The sequence below is a fragment of the Heterocephalus glaber genome, unplaced genomic scaffold, assembly GCF_053883595.1.
Source record: "Heterocephalus glaber isolate CG9 unplaced genomic scaffold, H.glaber_assembly_v1.0 deba00001258, whole genome shotgun sequence".
NCBI lineage: Eukaryota > Metazoa > Chordata > Mammalia > Rodentia > Bathyergidae > Heterocephalus > Heterocephalus glaber.
The window spans coordinates 203,079-222,995 of NW_028258228.1; the positions used below are offsets into that span (position 1 = coordinate 203,079).

A 19,917-nucleotide genomic window follows, 5' to 3' on the forward strand; every position below is an offset into this window, starting at 1 on the left:
TTAATGTCTGTTAACCTGTTACTTTCCTTTCTTATTTTTTTTGGTTGTTGTTCTGGAAGCATATTTATTGGAGAAATCATGTCGTTTATCTGGCATAGTTGTTCTTTTACTTTGAATCTTGCTGAATTTATCCCAGTGATATAATTTAATATTTCCCACCTTTATGTTCATGTAAACAGAATCTTCATTTAAAAAAAGTTAGAAGACCATTAGACCGAGAGACAAGATTGGGGAAGTTTTTGCTATTATTTCATTGAATAGGTTTTTTTATGCTTGTAATCTTTATTTCTTCTCCTTCAGGTATGCCAGTGATGTGGATTTTTATATTTTAAGATCTCAAAGATCTTGAATGCTTTCTTCAGTCTTTCTTAATCTTTATTTTTCCTATGCTGGGCATTCATGGCTTCTGTCATGGTCCTGAGTTCATCTATTTTTTTGTCTGTTTCTGTTCCAGAGTCTAATCATGTCTTTTATTCCGTTCACCATCTCTGCCGTTATCTGGAATATTATTTGTTTTGAATTTTTCTAGGGCCTCCTTCATCTGTTTTGTTACTTTCTGTGCTATCAGTTCAAGGTGTCCAGGTGGTAGTTTATCGGATTTTTCCACGTCTTTGCCCCCAGAATTTGCCTTTGGTGAGCTGGAAGTCTGGCTTTGCACCCTGTTTAGGTGTCTTCTCATTTCTTTTTTTTGTTGTTGGTGCTGTTTTTGGTTTAATTCCTGGGTTGATACTTCAATATTGCTTATGTGAGTATCTTTATTGCTTGTATTTATAACCTTTATGTAATGATTGCTTCTCTTCCAGGTATAGCTGGTCATTAGGTTTTGAATCTCTATGACTCTTAGGCAGTCTAGTTCTCAGTGTAAAGGAAGGATAACTGATTAGATCAGTCACAATACCTTAGCCTAAGTGATACAATCAGCATCAACAGTAGCATCAAACACAGCTTAGAAGATGACAATTTGGGGTAGCTATTAATCTGTCACCTTTAACCATGTGAACCAGATCTAAATGACAAATAAGTGAGATTATCTTTGAGTCAGGAGATAAATATCTAGTTACCATTCTGAGCATAATGTTTTGGGGTGTTTTTGAGTTCACCCTCAAGAATTTTGCTAAAAGTTGTTTGAAAAACAGAATTTTAACTTTAGACATTTGATCTGATTAAGTTCCATTTTTGTTGCAGGGATATTTCTTAAGCAATGCATAGTGGTGCACACCTTTAGTTCCAAGCTTTTTGGGAGACTGAGGCAGGAGGATTACTTGTGCCCAGGAGTTTGGGGCCAGCCAGGACAATATAACAAGACCCTGTCTCTTGAAGGATCCCCCGCCCAGTAGTCTGTGTTTCCAGTAGCTCATAGTGTCTGGTGATTTTCTTTTTGTGGCTGAGGGGCTATGTGTCATTTTCATTGATTCATTCTTTGATCATGGTGTGCATGATGCCACTGTTCCTGTCTTGTCATCCCTTCCTTATTAGCTGGAGTGCTTCTGCAGAGGTTTGTCACAACAGACTGTCACACAAAGATAGAATGCATCCCAGGAAGTCAGGCTGTGTAAGTAACTTCTCTTTATTCAAACTCTTGGAGGGTCCTTAGCAGGGCCACACATGGCCCGTGATGCGCACCCCCCCCCCCAAATGTTTGTGTGAATGCATGGATTTCTGCCATTTGGTGATGTCTGGAGTTCATTGCCATTGTTCCTGCTGATGTCCAGGTTACCTTTTCCCTGGTTGGGATGGCTGCAGGTTGGTCCCCAGCTTCTGACAGTGCCTTAGAGGCTTTCTGCCTTCTTGTGTGACTAGGAATCCAGACTCATCATGCTCACCCAGCCCTTCTCTCAGCCCTGGTTCCTTTCTCACTGGCTGGCTGCCCTGGCTTCTTTGTTGCACATGAGATACAAATCACACACAGGCCAGCTTAGGGCTAAAGTAAAATAAAGCTTATTACAGGAAGCAAAACACATGAGGTAGAAACAGCTGCTGCAAGCAGTCGCCCTGGACAGGAGGCACTGCTTGCCTTTATGGGGCCCATCCTGGTTTCCCATGCATCCTGCTTTTGTCTCAGGAAGTACTTGCCTTGTTTCCTTCTTGCCCCCTCACTTCCTGCCAGGCAGTTGCCTGAAAGCCCTCCTAGCTCCCTGAATTAGTTACACACTGGATCTGGACCTGGGAACTGCTGGGTTCAGACCCTGGTCAGAGCTTGCTGGCCACGTGGTGATAGGTGATCCAGCTGCTGGCCCTGCCTGGCTCCCCCTGGGAGGCTGAGTTTAAAGACTGCACCCACGTTCATGGCCAGGTTCCCAGGCTTTCTGTGGACAGCCAGAACTGTGTGGTTATTCTTTGAAGAGCAAACCTTGGCATTTCATGCTGGTACTTCACAAAGTGAGGAGCAAAGGATGTTACTGAACTTTGATTTCGTGTTTGTATCATATGCCGATAATCCTGGTTCCTAATAATTCTGATACATTATTAATGATATTATGATCAAGTAATTACTAAAAATAGTTTTAGAATTAAAAGCATTTCTGTCAGTCTTTACAAAAAATATTTATTTGGCACACAAAAATTGTATATTTTGAGGGGTTACAGTGTGATGTTTTGGTACAAGAATACATTGTGTAATCTCAATTCTTTTTATTCTTAGGGTGGATTTCTCTAGGATGTAAGATAAAATTGTGCTTTAAGTCATTTGAAATAATACCTTTTTGTCTGATTACACCACCAATTTGAGGAAAATTTAGGTTTGTTTCATTTTGCTTTTGAATTTTAGAGATAAATGGATTTTGATTTTTTTCAGGAAATAATTATGAACAACATTTACAGAGTTCCAAGACTAGCTATGCAGGACAAGGCAGAATTGGAGAAGCCCAGCTCTGAGTCCCACGTCCTCCCCATTCCACTTAAAACATGACAGGCATGCACACAAGTGCCTTCTTGTGTGCATGCATTCCTGCTGGCCTGCTTTAGCTGAGTGGCAGGTAGCTTACTGATTGCCTTCTTTTGTTTTTCTGTTAGCTCCTGGTGAGCTCCATAGAGATGCGTAGAGATAGTCTCCATGGCATTTTGCAGGGCTATTCCGTCCCGCTGTGTGTAAGTGCTGTGAGGTTTTAAACTGGTCCCATGTTAGTGGGTGTTTGCTTGTCCTTGCCATGTCATTTTGCTGTCCTGAAGCTTCCCAGGACTGTGCAGCTTGACTTGGTCTCCGTCTCAGTGGTACAGGAGCAGGAGCAGGGTGGGCTTCACCCTCTAGGATGTTCTCTGTCCCACCCCCCTCCTGCTGAAGACCTGCCCAGAAGTATCCCCAAGTCTGTGTCCTCTCCCACCTGTCCTGTGCTTTTCTGTTGCTTGAATTTGTTTCTTCTGCTCTAGGTGAGAGCTTATGTTCCAGGAGTTCCCTTTAAAAAGTCCTTGGGAATTGTATTTTCCAGCACCCACACCCCATGTACCATTGGCCCTCGCATTTGTGCCTGTCTATAGTTGGGCTGTGTGGAGTTCTGTGTGGCTCTTTCACAGCTTTGAGGACGCCATGCCTTGTGACTCTTGCCCCTGTGGTGCTGTTGAAAGGTCTGAGTTCATTTGATTTTTATCCCTTGGGAATGCAACACCCATCTCCCTACCCTGCAAGGAAGTTTCCTTTATCTTTGGAGTCTTAGAACTTTATGATGATAAAGAGCTATATAATAACAGATAACAGCTTTGCTTCGGACTTTCAAAAAAAATTTCGTTGTACCAGGGACTTCTTGAGTGGCCAGTCGTCTGGAGATGCATCTCTCTTTCTGTCCTGGATGCTTGCATTATTCCTGGTTTTTCCTTCCCTCTGTGTTCTCTGCTGCTCTCTGGAATTCCTTCTGAGCCAGATATTGGAGTTCCTAGAAGAGATATTCTTAATGTCACACACCCTTCTGTCTTCTCTCTTATTTTCTTTCATGTATTTTAAAAAATTCCTTTCCTGGCAATTTTTGTGATTTAATTTTGAACCTTTGGATTGAATTTTCGGTTTTCTTGTCATTCTTAATTTTCACAAGTGCTTCTTTATTCTCTTCCTCATTCATATGATCAAGTTTTAGCTTTTTGGGTGCAACCTCATCTGTACCTCCAGGAGCGTATTGATTGTGTGTGTAATGGGATTTAAAAACTTTATTTATTTATTTTTCTCCAGAGTGAGTGTTAAAGTGTGTGTATTTTGGCTCATCTCTTCTGGAGCTCTCCTCTGGTTAATAAGAAAAGTCTAGCACAGTTGCTGGGACCTGGGGACACAGAGGTAGCTTGCAGTGGGCAGAACCATACAAGGTGAAACAGTGGAGGCCACTTTAGACCCGAGGGCAAGGGTGGATGCCCCCTGGCCTGTTCAGTTTTTGTTTTTTGTTTTCTTGAGACAGGGTCTCACTGTGTAGTCCAGGCTGGCCTTGAACTCATTATGTAGCCCAAGCTGGCTTCAAACTCATGAGGATCCTCCTGCCTCTGCCTCCCAAGTGCTGGGATTATAAGTGTGTGCCACCATGCCCAGCTGGCCTGTTCAGTTTTGTTGTTAAGGGTAAGCGATGCACGGAACACTTACAGTTCTGTCTGGACACCGGATTGTATTACCTGTGCCAGCATGAAGTGATGAAAGCCACTTGCTGTGCATCTTCCTTGGGAAGTGGTGTGCCAGGGACTTCAGGGCCAAGGCAGTGGATGAGAACAGTAGTGTGCAGGGGAAGGGTGAGCCCCTGTGGAACCCCAGGGTGCAGGGCAGGGCCTCTGGGGGCCTCTCCCTTGGGACCACCTAGTGTGACTTACTCTCTTCTTGAGAGGGTGGAGGCCCTGAGTGAGTCTGTGAGACTGAGAGAGGGAGCCGAGGGAGTGTACAGTAAACACTGTTCTGGAGAAAGCCTGATCTCCTGGTCAGACTGGGAGCACGTGGCCTCCTGCACAGGGAAATTGGTTTTCCCTTGTGGAAAGGAGGCTGTTGCACTACTTTGGATCAGGAGGCTTCTTTGTAGCCAGGACTAAGAGAAAAACACCTTTACTAATGCCATTGCTTATTCTCTCCGGGGAAAGACGATTGTTCTTGCCACACAGACAGGTTTCTAGCCTGGCACAGTGGTGCTCATGCTGACAAGCTGCCTATGAGTGCTGCCATGCACTTTGTTATGACCAGGGCCAAGGGACCACCTCCCTGGTCTGCCTGCCCTGGCCAACACTGTGTCCCACTGTGCAGTCCTCATTCCAAGCTCCCGTCCTCTTGTGACCAAAGGCCATTCCATGGGGATCCTGTCCTGTGGGAAGTGTGCCCAGGGGAAATAGTGTGATGTGAACATGATAATAAAATGGGCCTATGTGTCAAATGTGAAATACTGCGGTCTCCACAATCAGTAACTCTTGGAAGGAAAGTCAGAAGTAATCGCCCCATGAAAAAAGGCAGACTGCTGCCATGGTGCACAGGGCTGGATTTGAAAGGGAAGGGCTCTGCAGAAGTGTTCGAGGAAGTACTGAAAACACAGAAAAGGAGAGGAAGGCAGACCCTGGAGTGCCTGTACGCATAGGCATCCTGAGAGTGTGGCCTACTTTATGTCAAGTTAGACTTTCTTTCTGCGAGGCTGTCACAAATTCATCCTCATGGAAAATCAGCCCTTTTAGGTTGTTCATTCTGACAATTGTCAACCCATGTGGAGCGGCATGCCTTTTTATTTTAACTCTTTGAAGGCATACATTTAACTGTGGAACTAATACATCATTAAATTTTGGAAGGCAGAGAAATAAAAAATCGTTTATATTGCTCTACCACTAAATTGCTGTTGGCATTTTTGTGACTTCCCTTTGAGGATTTTTGCTTGTGTGTCTATTTAGCTGGCTTGTTACTGTGCATGTGTGTGTCATTTTATCATCTGCGTATCACATCTGTGCTTCTCCGTTGCTGTAATGATTACACACTCTTCCTTTAGTTTTACCTCAGTTTACATATGGGTTACTCAGGATAAAAATCCTGCACCTTGTGGGTTTTGTGTGCCAAGCTTACCAAACATGACCACTCCATGGTGTGCGCACCTACCTTAGGTGTTCACATGAGCTGTCACACTGCGAAGGGACAGGGTCTGTTTGTACTTTGTTTGTTGCCTTGTGTTTATGCTGTGAATGTATCTGACATGAGAGGGGTCTCTTCTCTGGCTTGGAGGTCAGGGTGCACAGTGGAAGAGCAGCTCACTTGGCTGTCAGGAAGGAGGTCCTTCAACACTGTAAAAACTGTAAATGCCTCTTATGCTTGTTTTTGTGATGTGACTTGCCTCCCAGGCTGGTCACGGCTGTGCAGTGATGTAACAATGAGGACTATAGCAGAAGCACCACAGCAGTGCTGGCACCTGGTGGGCCTGGGGGTCTCCAGGAGGGCGCATGAAGGTTATCTGTGACAGAGCACAGCAGCAAGGTTGTGATGAAGAAGCGGCTCACTGAGGAGCACTGTGTGTCCTGTGGACTGTCAGGCAGGTCAGCAGGAAGTGTGTGTCTGTGTGATGTGTGTGGACACCGGCGTTCACACCACCTGCAGGGCCCAGGCCCCCTGTTCCTGCTTCATCAAGGCTGGAGTGGAGCAGGCTCTAGGGAACATCAAGACACTAACATCACCTACTCTGCTTCCTTGGTATTTTTGTTTATTAGGTACCTGTTATACAATTATTTTTTAAAACAGCATTTTTTTAGCTCATGTTCCTGTGTGTTGGTCCCTTTCTTCCTGTGTTGATCTGAGCAGTAGGAAGGATCCTCCTGTGAGTCCTGGGGCTCTGCTGCATGGTCAGTGACACTGTCAGAGTGGGACCAGCCTCACAATCACCCAGTAGGCAGAAATGTCCACTTGCATCGTGTGGCCTGAGGGGTGTGGGTTCTGCTATTTGCCTTCCCTGCCTAGCACCCATCCCCCGGGCAGGGTTCATACATAAAGGCTCTCAAATGAGAGTACCCTCCTTTGGGCTTAAGGGGTCTGTCCTTTGTTAGGAGTCAAAGCACAGAGCTGTCTGAATCTTATGAATAGTTGATATTTGTTGGTTTTGTATAATCTGATAGTTCTCTGGTGTTCATGGGGAGAGAATGGAGAAGAGAACATGCATTCATTTACTGACCACTCGGGGATGCAGAGGGTGCCTGGAGTCCCTGGAGACAGCGTGGGCACACACTGCTTCACCCATGGCAGCCAGGTCAGGGCTCCCAGTGCCCACTGCTCCGTCTTCCCTGGGCTCTTCTTAGAGCAGCACTCGGCAGACTGCAGCCAGGGCCCAAATACAGACACCACCCGCGTGAGTATCAATGCTCTACTGGAACAGAATGTCTCAGTCCATTTTGTGTTGGTGAACAAAATACAGAGGCTGCTTCCTTTACAGAGGAAAGAGGTTTAATAAGCTCATACTTGTGGCGGTCCGAGAGCATGGGGTCAGGTTGGCCTCTGGGGAGGGCCCCTTGGTGGGCCTCAAGGTGGATGGGAGACAGACCAGAAATAGGGGAAGCAGGGGAGAGGAGGTGCTTCACATGGCAAGAGGAGGAGAGTGCCTGGTCACAACCTACTCTTGAGGTAGCTAATTAAGGCCTCATTCCCGTAAGAAAAGCAGTCAACCCCTTTGAGACTTGATGCCCATCTCTTTCGGGCCCTACCACATAAACTCTGGGACATGAGCCTGTGGGGGACAAGCCGGTGGAATTGAACTCCTTGGCCACGCATTCACCCACATGTGTGGCTGTCCTCACACTGCCAGCCAGAGTAGGTAGCAGGCACAATGTGACCCACACACGGGGAATGTATATCTTGTGCTTCATAGGAAAAGTTTGCCACCACGAGCATGGATCGTAGATACTGTGAATTTATTTTAGGCTTCTTAATCTCTGATCCTAGTATTCTGTAGATTTATGGCAGAAGTTTTAAGGAAAGATCATGACTTATGTTAGGATGAGTCTTTGATTATAAAAAAAAACCAACTTCAAAAATAGTACAAGGAATGCAGGCCCTGGTATGTTTTAAACTTGAGTAGACAATAGAAAATTGATCTCTGATTACATACCCCTGATCCACCAGCCTCTTTCAGGTGCTGTCATTTATTACAAGAAGGAAATAATTAGTTTCCATCGAAAAGGCATGTGTCTTTTTTTTTTTTTCGGTACTGGGGATTGAACTCAGGACCTTGTGATTGTGAGGCAGGTGGCAGAACCACTGAGCTAAATCCCGGCCCTCTCCTGTCATTTTTAAAGAGGAAGCATTTGTCATTGTGACTTATTTGTGACCCTAAATATGCAGAATGCTAATCTGACTCTTGGAAACCTGCCGAGTGTGTGAGCTGGGTTGTGTTCTCTCCTTTTAGCTCGAGGTCCATGGCCCAAGATGACTCTAGCGGTGGAGCCTGTCTTCTGTAGAGAGGGGGACCGGATCACAGGCTGGGATGAACATGCCGCTGCACCAGGTCTCTGCCATTCCAGCCCAGGATGCTGCTTCTGGTAGAGTTTACAGGAGCAAGACCAAAGAAAAGGAGAGAGAAGAACAGGTAATGGGAGACAAGCTTTTATTATTATTATTAAAATTTCCTTACATTGATCCAGACTAATACTTAAGCTCCAAAGATCAGGGTTTTCTCTGATCTTGTACTAAAAAGCACATACAGAGTGTACTCAAGGAGACTGTCTTTTGATTGGTTTTTAGATTTTCAAATATAGGAGGAAACTCACTTTGCTTGTGAATAAATGGTTACTTAAAGGCCTAATTTGTTTTCAACGATTAAGTCTGCCTGATTATTTCTGGTAAATCACTAAGACAAAGTTGTTTGAATTATGTTTTTTTGGTACTGGGGATCGAACTTGCAACCTTGTGCTTGTGAGACAGGCAGCGGCACCACTGAGCTAAATCCCTGGCCTGAAAGTTGTTTGAATTCTTAGAACAAGACGCAAAGTATAAATTTATGTGAAGTAAAAGTTAAGAGCTGAGCGTGTGGTACAGACCTGTAATCCAGCACTCTGGGGAGGCTGCGACAGAAGGATCACAAGTTCAAGCCCAGCCTGGGCAACTTAGTGACCTAACAAAATCCCATGTCAAAATTAAAAAAAGAAAATGTCTGGAGATATAGCTCAGTGTGAAGGCCCTGTGCTCTGCTTGGTGCCGGGGTACCATAGTTCACACCACAACGTATGTCTGCCCAGCTCTGGCCACAGCTGAATGTGCACCTTTAGCAGCGGGACTCACAGCAGCCTCATCCCCGCCTATGGGGTCCAGTGAGGCTCCTGGAGAGGAGCTGTTGGTGTGGAGAGCTCAGCAGTGACCTGGAACTGGTTAGAGAGGGAGAAGGGCGTGTCCCGGTTTGGGACGCTACATGCCCCACGTGCCCAGAGGTTGGCTCAAGGCGAGTCTGAAGAGGTTAAGATAGTGTCACCCAGACATAAAAGTTGGACTGGGTAGGGCATGGTAGGAGGTTCCACAAATTAGGAAGTTTCCTTAAGGAGTTTGGATTTCTCTGTGCACAGAATGAAGGATCAGAATTTTGTTCTTAACACTTCCTGCAGCCTGCACTTTGGAGAGAGACTAACTAGGGTTATTTACTAACTTACTTAGCGTAGGTTTGTGAACTCGATCTGTGAAGGGCTAGAAAATAGATATAAGAATGTGCTGCCTCCCAGTGGACCACCCTGTGCAAAGCAGACCCTTCGGCATCTCTTCTCTGTGCAGACATTGTTGCTTCCTGTGGGGCGTGACTGTGTCTCAGACTCTGCAGCCTGGTCTCCCCAACTTCTCTCTGCCATAACAGTGTGCGGACCCTCAGAGACAGCGTGTAACATGTGGACCTGACTCTCCCAGGACGGTGTTGTTTATAGGCAGGCAGAGGCTGAATTTGGCATCCTTCCAGTCCCTGCAGATCCTTGGCTGAGGGCAAAGGCAATGGTGGCTTCATCTAGGACTGGGTGACAGAGACAAGAGATATGTCAGTTGATTCATCCATTGGATATGGGAGTGCACATGGCAGGGGCAGGGGAGCCAAGGACAGCCTCCTGCTTTCTTCCTGTCCTTTACAGGCTTCTGTAGAAATGGGTGTTCTTCGATTCCATAGCATTCCTATTTTATTTTAATTCTTTTAGTTAGTTTTTTTTTTTTTTTTTGAGACAAGGTCTCAGGCTTGCCTTGAACTTGCAGTGATTCTCCTGACAGCTTCCTGAGTGCCTGGATTACAGGCATGCATTACCACGCCCAACTTTGGGCAGACTTACTCTTTGCCTAAGACTGTGAAGAATCCTTATAGGATCAATAATTAATAAGTCTTTCTTGACTTGGGATCATTATGGTTGATGTGATGCCATTCTTTCCATTATTCTATCAAGAATTTTTTTTTTTTTTTTTGGTACTGAGGATCAAACTCAGGTCCTTCCTCTTGCGCAGCAGGCGCGAAACCACTGAGCTAAATCCCTGGGCCCTCTATCAAGAATTTTTAAAAAACAAATCATATCATAGTGTTTGAACTTTATGAACTACAGAAAATGAAAAGCTCCATATAAATAACCAGAAGTTTCTGTGTTCTTACTTTATCTTTTCTTATACTCTGTTTTGCTGAGTTTTCCCAAGAGGTGGCCAGTTTTGGTTGAGATGTCAGCTGAGGTAGCAGTGGGGTAGAGAGCTGGTGGATGTAATATTGCTTTCAATATTTTAGTTTTTCTCTTAACTTCCTGGGCATGGGGAAATACCTTAAGGTCTTTTCCATGTTCTGTCAGTGAGGGGTTTATGTAAATTAATAGTCTTTTCTTGGAACCCTCCTTGGCCTACATGGATTTTTAAATTTGATTAAATAGGTGCTCACCCGAACCACGCCAAGCTCCCTCTTCAGTGTGGCTGGAATGTCCCGCTTGCCTGAGATCACGTTCATTTGCCTTCCTGCAGTCCTCCCCTGGTCTGGGGAAAGAGGGTGCAGGCTGTCTCATGTCCCTTTGATATAGGGGAAATAGGTGTAACTCCCAAACTTGTTAGATATCTGAAATGTGAGTTCATGTTTTCTAAGATCAAAGAATGAATTTTAGGAACAACAGAGGTTAAGAGTAGGAGAAAGGGCCAGGGATTTAGCTCAGTGGTGCCACCACCTACCTCACAAGCACAATGTCCCAAGTGTGATCCCTGGTACCAAAAAAAAAGAGTAGGAGAAAGATAGCTTCTGTCTAAGAGAGAGAGAGACAGAAGGGGGACCAGAAGGTGGGTTGCCTGCCCGCCCCGCTTTTCAAAGGTGTTTTATACAGCAAAGCCATGTGGTGAGGTGGGTACAAAGTGGAACAAAACTATAAGACCCAATGGAAATTTACAAGGTGGGTACGAGGGGGGACAAAACCATGACCAACCAATAAGATTATAAATATAGTCACCCAGGTAATATTGATTAAATGGGGATCAAGGGGGAAAACAAGTCACATGCAAGGAATTTCCCATTTAGAATATCAATCACTGCTATCTCTAGGGGAAGTAGCACCTCTTTTTTTTTATAATGCTAACCAGTGAATGTGCCTCAGTTGTTCTCCATGTTGGCTCCTCACTGTGTTGGCTCCTGGAGGGCTGGCACCTCGAGGGGGCCCCTGTCTAACTGCCTACAAGGTATCTAATTAATTTATCTGTCTACAATACCTTCATCTAAGTGCACAAACCTGTTGCTAGGGCTCTGTTCCCTGACACCTCATCTCCAGATTGCAGAGCACCGGGGATTAGGATTCAGACAGGAACTTGGGGATCGGTGTGGACATTTAGTCTGTAGCAGTCTGCACATGGAATAGAGAAAGGAAGATGTCCAGCATTTTAGGCCAGGAAAGGGGATTCTTCTTTACACACACCCCTCTGCAAATGCCACTGTACATGGATATTCAGTAAATGCTTACTGAATTAATTAATTGGCAGGGGTTTACCGATTCGAATAAAAAGCATAAGGATTTAGATTGGTATTGAGAAGAGGATCTATCTTGCCCCACCTTAGCAGGACAGTACTGTTGAACACTTGGTGGCAGTCTAACATTTCCAGGAGTCCTGGCACCAAGGCGTACTGGCAGGACCTCTGAAATCATCCCAGTGCCTGCACCAAGCTGAGTGGGGCATCTTTAAGTTTCCAGGGCCTGACGTGCATCTGGATGGGTTGGAAAGTGAATTTGTGTGCACAGGGGCCCATTTTGCTTTGTGGAGCTCCCCTGGCACACATTGAACCTGGCACACTCAGATATGGTCTCGATCCTCTTGTGCTCAGAGAAGTACTAAGAGGCCGAGCAGCTCTGCAGAGGCCCCTCTCTGTCCCCAAAACCATGCTCATCAACTGCAGAGGTGGCTTTCATCTCACTGAGGGTGCATTGGTGCCTGATTCTGTGTAGCACCCTCTGCCCGAGCCTGTGTCTACCCTTCTTCAGAGAGTTTGTGACTTCTGCAGGCTCAGAGGAGGGTTCTATAGTCTGAAAGGACACCTAGGGCCTTCACTTAGAAATTGGTACATGTTTTTAGGGTTTTATAGATAATGAGGGATTGCTTTTTAGGCTGTCTTTGTTTGGGAACCTGTTACATTTGTATTGTTTCAAAAGCAATATATTCTTTTTTGCTTGGAGAATTTTTTTCCTACAGTTTAAAGTTACAGTCGTACCTTGGTACTCACCTGCTTTGAAACTTGTTGTATTTGGTACTTGATGAGCAAGCTAGAATTTGTTGGTGTTGATTGCCTGTGCCTGGTTATCTTTTCCAGCCAAAGTAATGTGTTTGGTACTCATTGCAGCTCCCAGAACCAAAGAAGTACTGAGGTACATTGTCTTAATATCTTGTTATAGGTCTAACTGAAAACATTCTCTGCACACTTAAGTATAGGATTGATAATGTGTATTTTTAAATGTCTGAAAGATAGTTTTACCCTTTGGCCATGAAGTCAGTGTTTGGAAGTACTTGTGTCATTGCGTAGTCTCAGTTACATGCTATCTTAGAAAAATGCCTATACCACCCACCTGGTAATAGCCCAGGGCTTAGGGTACACTGTGAGCAACAACATCCTTTCTAGTTCATTTACGGAGAGGGCTTTGGTGCAAAGAAGCTGGTGCTGGTAGGGTAGTGCCTTCTCTGGATTCCAGAACAGTGACTCCCAACGCCCAGGACCACTCTACCAAGATTAGGAGCTGAGGAGTCAGAAAGTTGCTATTGCTGCTTCTGGTGAAAAACACCTCACTGTCTTACTTACCATGACTGAAGAGATTGCCAGGCTGCCAGCTCTGGAAGCACATCATCTTTGCCATGGGCTGGATTAGCTGAGTGGACCTCCAGCGTATCTCTGTGGAACATCAGCACCTTGGCTTGGGTCATTGGATTAGTGGAACCCAGGTGGGTCTGGAACCCAAGCTGAAAGGTTGTCTGGAGAATACACTTAAAATTTTGGGCTCTCTGCCCTTCAACAGGAGACTCTGAAAGGACTGATCTGTATCAGGTACCCTGAAAGGTGATTCAGTGGTTAGCTTATATTGGAAGGGAAATGGGTATTTTCTTGCACGTTTACAAGTGCTTCCAGCCACTCTGGCCTCACTGTCTTGCTTCTGGCATCAGCAGGGCGATGGTCATCTGAATGTGTTTAGATTTGCTCTGCAGATGTGTGCTCGTTGGCAGCCAATATATTCTCATCTGGACCTGACACCCATGAGAAGAGGGCCTTGCTGTGTTCAAGTGGTAAGGGCACTGTGAAAAGTGTGGTTTACATCTTAACAAACATTATTTCTTTTTCTACTAGGTAAGTTATTCTCTTTTAAGTAATAGAAATCTAATGTAAGGAGACTGAGTTCGGAATCCCAGCATCTCAGGTGCACCTAGCCACTCCCAGTGTAGTGTTTGGACTTCCTCTGTGTTATTGGCTAGTTTTTTGGGGGGAGGGGGCCACTGGGATACTGTATTTCCTACGGTGCTCACCACCACTTCCAAAGGGAGTTTGTCCTGTTATTTTGGCTACAAGAGATATGAGATCCTGCAAAAAACAAACTGCCTCTATCTTTCTTTTGCTAATATTTCTACTTTTTGCCCCCAGGAACCATGGTCTTACTCTTGAGATAAAAATCCTTTTGTTTCATGAATTACTTTGTTGAGCCTCAACATTCTGGTTATTGTTCTAGGTCATTGCTGGCTTCGTATAGAAGTGTGTTTACGTGAAAAGATGAGCATGTATCTTTAGAAATACTTGCAAATTGCTGCCTGGTAGATCATCTGCATAGCTTTCTGAGTTATCCATCTGCCTTACCTGCCTGAGCCTCAAGATGTTAGTATTGTCTTAGGCCATTTTCTGTTGCTGTGACAGGACAGCTGAAATGACGTCAGTCATTAGAAAAGAGTCTTATTTAATAAGCTCATAGTTCTGGAGGCCGGAACGTCCTGGTGAAGACTTTGTGCTGCTCCATGGACAGTAGAAGAGTAGAAGGACAAATGGGTGAGAGCAAAGAGAAGAGGGGATAAGTGGGCCACCACTGTAACAGCCCATACTCTGGTAACTGGTCCACTCTCTTGGGAACCACTCTAGTCCTCTTATGATGGCAGATCCCTCAAGACCCAAAAGACCTCTCAAAGCCCTGCCATCTCTTAGTGCCATACCATGGGCACCATGCCTCGATGTGAGTTTTGCTGGGAACAAACAATATTCACACCACACCTGGAAACCAGGTGTTTGTTTATCACCTGTAGCTTTCCTTCGTCCTGGGAGCAATCCTTTCAGGTCTGCTTCCAAGGATGTTTTCCCGTCTGGTAATCACGTCCTCATGGTGATGCCCGCCCTGGGGCCTCTCCTGTTTGCTCAAGTGTGTGGGAAGGCATAGAGCACAGCCACTTAATCTAAGATGGTTCCTCCTGTCCTGAAAAGTGGCTTCTGCCATGGAGGCTCCTTACTCTGGACACTGGAGAGAGAAATATGTTTGTTTTTCTAGAGATAAAAAGTAAGGCTGTTGTCACACATTGGGATCCAAGTTGATGAGTTTGAAGTGGTATTTTCTTTTGTTTGGGTGGGGTTTTGAAAGCATAAGCACAGTAGATAAAATTATATAGCACTAAAAATTTTAGGCACAGCTCTGAGACGGGGCACCCTTTTCTCACTCCTTCTGCAAGACCAACTCAGGATTCGTTGGAGACATAGTCTAGGGCCTGAAACTGTAGAATTACTAGGAGAAAATGAGGAAAGTGTATGACATTGGTCTTGGCAGTAACTTCTTCAATGTAATAACTTCAAAAGCACAAAAATACAGACAGATGAGATTGTATCAAGCTAAAATGCTTCTGCACAGCAAAGGAAACAATATAGTGAAGTTACAACTCAGTTTGAGAGAAGATGTTTGTAAATTTTAGGTCAGATAAGAGACTGATACCCAAAACATACAAAACATTCAAGTGCTCAGTAACAAGGCGTCAATCTTCTTCAAAATGGGCGAAGGACTAGAATAGACATTTCTCAATTAAAACCACCATGAGATGTCACCTCACACGTACTAAACTGACTGTTATCAGAGGTCATCGCAGGTGAGGGAGTGAAGAAAGGGAACCTTGTACTGACGGTGGTGCTATAAATGACTTACAGGCTTTCGGAAGACAGTGGCGGTTCCTTATGAAACTAAACACAGAAATACCAGACAACTCGGCACTTCCACTTCTGAGTATATGATGCCACCAGCTGGTGACCAAGTCAAACTGTGACATAAATGTCCTCGCCATGGGGGAATAATGAGGCCCTGAGGTGGTGAATTTGCTATTAGCCTGATTTGACAGTTCACAGTGTACACATGTATTGAAATATCACATTGTGCCCTATAAGTGCGTATTGTTACTTCCAGTCAAAAAAGAAAGTAAAGCTGAGGAGGGGGATGAAGAGTTGCACTGTGAGCCAGGGACAGGGCTCCTGGTCTCTCCTGCTGTGGGTGGGGAGCGAGGATGGCTGTGGTTGGAGAAAGAGGGGTGACTTCGAGAAGAAAGAGACCAGCCAGGGGATTCTTCACGAGGCATCAAAAAATGGGGGAGCCCTGGAGCCAGGAGGGGGATGGCAGGACCCCACCCTATCACAGGACAGCTGAACAAGAGGAAGGCGTCGGAGATTTATCTCATCAGAGGAGCCTTCAGAATGAAGCCCCAAAGACTAAGGCTCCGTGAAGTAGGAGCGCCTGTGTGGAAGTGAGATTGGACAGAGAAGGGGACCAGTATGGGACCCAGTTGGAGCTGTTATAGATTCCTCTTGCCTCAGAGTTACAGATGCCTGTTGGCCCAGGATCTCTGGATCTGTCAGGCAGGTCAGAGAGCTTCGTTGTAGCCTGCTCTGCATACCAAGGCAGAGGAAGTCCAAGTGCTATCTAGGGTTTATGGCTGGCTTCTGCAGAACAGGGTTCTGGTTTCTATGAACTGCTGGGAAAAGGGGAACTCTAGCTCTTGTGACCTGGCTGGGGAAGAAGGGAGCAGGAGAAAGGGGGCAGGAAGAGGTCAGCAAGAGACTCTGCTTCTGCAGCCCCCTGTGCTCAGGTTGGAGGGCTCCGTGTGGAAAGCACCACGCTTCTGGTGTCCCCTGAGCCCTGCAAGGCAGGACTTTGTACAGTCCTTGCTCCAACTGAGCAGGTTCCTGTTCCCTTTATCACACTCCAGGAGCCCCCTTCTGACATCTGCACAAGAATGCAGCCCCTGCAGCAGCTCCTGATGTGGCTGGAGGGGCTGGGCTCCCCCAGACCAGCCAGAGGGAAGGGCATCACACAGCACTTTCCTGTGAAACACGAGCCAGGCCTCTGCATATATGGCAGGGCAAGTCAGAAAGGCATGGGATATGGAAGGAGAATGCAGGGTCTGCCCCAGAAGAGATTATTGAGTTGCAGAGCCAGGACCTGCCTGTAATCCTAGCTCCTTGGCAGACTGAGGCAGGAGGATCGCAAGTTGAAGGCCAGCCTGAGCCTTGTCCCCATCCCAAGAGAGGATAATTCCTGGGTATGTGGAACAGCTGAATACAAACTTGAATTTTATAAAGCATAAACTCACAAGTTACACAATGACAAAACAAGAATGAGGCAAAAGGAGGGAAGCAGGGCCAAGGGGACAGAGAAAGAAATCTGTTAGAAGCAGCAGGAACATAGTGCTCATGGCCACACAGCTAGCTGATGGAGAGCAGGAGCTGGAAATGTTTCTAGAAGGAGAAAGAGAAGCAAAGCAGTTAGGTCCAGTGCAGGATGTGGAGAGGCAGAGAGCAGCAAAGTGCCAGTCCTCCCCGAGGAGGAGGCAGGGTCAAAGTCCAGGTTGCTCTTGAAGTCTGTCTTAGGGGCAGGGAACTGACTGCCTCACAGTCAGCCCGTAGAAATACAGCTTTAACAGATTGGAGTGATGAATGTTCATGAAAGGTTTATTGACCAGAGCAGGAGATTCCCCTTGAAGCCAAGCTTCCTGACTCAGTCGCAGCTCCCCTCCCCTGGCCCACACAGGGGTTTTCGCCAGTACCAGGAGGTAGTCCTGCTTGCCTTAGATGCTCTGGGCCACTTCCTGCAGCCAGAGCCTCTGAGCTTGACAGGTTTATGGGGGAAAAGTATCTTTTTTTGTCCTTTTAGACATTTGTGGTTAGGCATTTACCTTTTCTACATTAAAAAAAAAAAATCTCAAGTAAGTCTGGGTAATAGAGCAACAGACCTGGGAACGTTTACTGCAATTGACTGAGAAACCGAACTTGGCTCTACTTGCGCACCAGTAAGGGTGGCTGCTGCCGGGCAGATGTCTAGAGAAGCCGGATCGTTGCTGGAATGGACTTGTCATGAATTATGCATTCACTCCCTCTTCTTTGGAAATCAGCTGGAGGAAGTAGTCAGTCCAGTTGAATCACAGGAGTGTACATTGCACAGAGGGCTTGACAAGCCCCCACAAGTCCAAGACAGCAGTCCTGCGTGGCAAGGCCTGACGCATGGGCCCAACAGGGCACCGTGCTGTAGGCAGAGACGCCCTGGGCACACGGGTGCAGTCCTGCTGCAGGATGAAGTTACAGGTAGGAGGATGGCTCTGTGCAGTGCCCGCGCTCCCTCTGATCTTGGGGATGCCGAGGACCCTTGGAACTGCTCTGTGTGGCCGGCCTGCCCAGGTGCCCAGGAGGGGTGCTTAGCTCATCTTGTCCAAGGGTATATATTGTTTCTAACAAAACAGCTCCTTGAAATCATGGAAAGCATTCTTAAGCCAATGAGCAAATGTGCATGTTGTAGCATTTTTTAATGATGTCATCTTACTTTTGGCCTAAAGGAATCTTTTTTATTGCTATAATGTTGCCAGTTAAATTTTGACCACAGAGATAGTGGTTTAGAAAACCCTGAGAAATTACGGCATAGTTCACAGTCTGCATGTGGACAGCTGCAGCACTTGCCGCTTTCTAGAGGAAGTATTATTTGAGAAGCCTCTAGTTCTCTGCCAGAGCATTCATTCTGGGAAGCCTTTTGGCTTCTCCTAGATGGAGAAATGTATGGACGATGGAACAAAGGGTCTTTGTTCTGTTTGTTGGTCTTATTTATCCTGTGTGTGTGTGTATGTGTATGTGTGCCCACAAGGACATGTAATTGCATTTGGCAAGGCGGGTATACTGTTGTCGTTTGCTTTGTGTCTCTGATTTTGTATGGATGCTGTCTCTGTTAACTTGACTGAAATTGTGAGATGCCTTGAGCTGTGGGGACACAGAAATAGTAAAGATGAAAAGGAGCAGAGCCTCAAGGAAACGGGGCCGAAGTGGACACTAGTTTTTCAGTAAATGTCATGTTTGGTTTTAAAGTCTCGCAAACATCCCTGACCAAGCGCACTCTGAGGTCTGAGGAGGGTTGCCCATCTCCGCCTCCATTGTTTTTGTTCTTGAACCCTGCAGGGGTGTGGTGGTGTTTGTCTGCCTGTCCTGTCTGAGGGCTGGAGCAGCACCTGGCTGTTCTAGGTGCTCTTTAGTGAGCCCAGGCTGTGCTCAGGATCTGAACAGTCTGCGGACAAAGGATGCTTGTTCTGAGTGCCAGAAATCTGTTTTTAATGTTTAACTTCAACAACAACAACAATGATGCAATGACCCTTGCCTTTTAGCAAAACCTATTTTAATACTCAAAAAAAGAAAAGTGGAAAATACGTCTGAAAAAGATTGTATTCTTACATTGGTAGGAAGATCAGGATTCTAATCAGACCATGTTGATTTGAAAAAGCATGGGTCCATGTCAGAATGGAACCAGAAATCCATTTATTCACGGTTTCAGGACTAAGCTGAGGTGTGTGGTGCCAGTACCCCTCAGCAGGTAGCACATCGTGTGACACTGCACTGGAGAGCCCTGGGGACCATCCCTGTGGCTGCCAGCCGGCACAGGAGACCAGAGTGGGCCAGTGCTGGGAGGGGAAGACCGAAGCAAGGTGCTGACACGGTCCTGTGCGTGGTCCTCTCAGGTGCTTCCTAGTTGCTGTGAGTTTATTACTGCTTAATTAAAGCTTTAAAATGCAAGTCTGGGGCCAGTAACCGCACTGCTATAAACTTGGGTTGACTCTTTTGCTTAAGACAAGTGACTGAGGCATTTTTTCATATTTGAAATAAATGCCCTTAGTCCATTTGTGGAAATACAGCTTTATAAATTGTAGGTTCCTCTTTTTGTGACTTGTTTCTTTTAAATTAAGTCTGTAATTAAAACCCTAATGATAGAATGCCTCCTGAATTCTATTTGAAGTTTGAACGTATGCTGTTGTTGACATAGGGTCTTGCCACACAGCCCAGCTTGTCCTCAAATTCTCAATCCTCCTTCCTCAGTTTCCCGAGTGCTGGGATTACAGGCATGTGCCCCATACCTGGCTTAGTTTTGTAGAATGATTTTTTTAACCACTTATTTTTCCTGACAGCGACTTGGCTTTTTCCTTAATTTTTGAGGTGCAGATTATGCCATAGTTTTCCTGTCTGTGCTTTGCTGACTCTGCTTGTGCACCAGGGCGGCCATAACAACATCCCACAG

General features: G+C 45.8%; 1 protein-coding gene and 1 long non-coding RNA gene across 9 annotated transcripts in view; one reads left to right on the forward strand and one right to left on the reverse strand.

Moving 5' to 3' along the window:
* Positions 1-19,917, forward strand: part of Marchf8 (membrane associated ring-CH-type finger 8) — a 92,619-nt gene that overhangs the window by 38,540 nt on the left and 34,162 nt on the right. For 5 of the 8 annotated variants that reach the window (XM_004875210.3, XM_013069460.3, XM_021252463.2 and 2 more), the window contains exon 2: positions 8,316-8,495. In XM_004875210.3, the coding sequence (XP_004875267.2) occupies positions 8,394-8,495 (102 nt within the window). In that variant the 5' untranslated portion in view covers positions 8,316-8,393. Of the gene's footprint in view, positions 1-6,254; positions 6,460-7,032; positions 7,263-8,315; positions 8,496-9,746; positions 17,952-19,917 lie in introns of those variants that run through there. The other 3 variants (XM_021252460.2, XM_021252462.2, XM_021252466.2) reach the window with 3 other exon arrangements.
* LOC110347541 (uncharacterized) lies at positions 1,923-6,237 on the reverse strand. Its single transcript, XR_002392229.2, has 2 exons — positions 6,029-6,237; positions 1,923-3,866 (listed from the first exon to the last, which is right to left on the reverse strand). It is a non-coding gene; the product is annotated as an uncharacterized LOC110347541 (long non-coding RNA).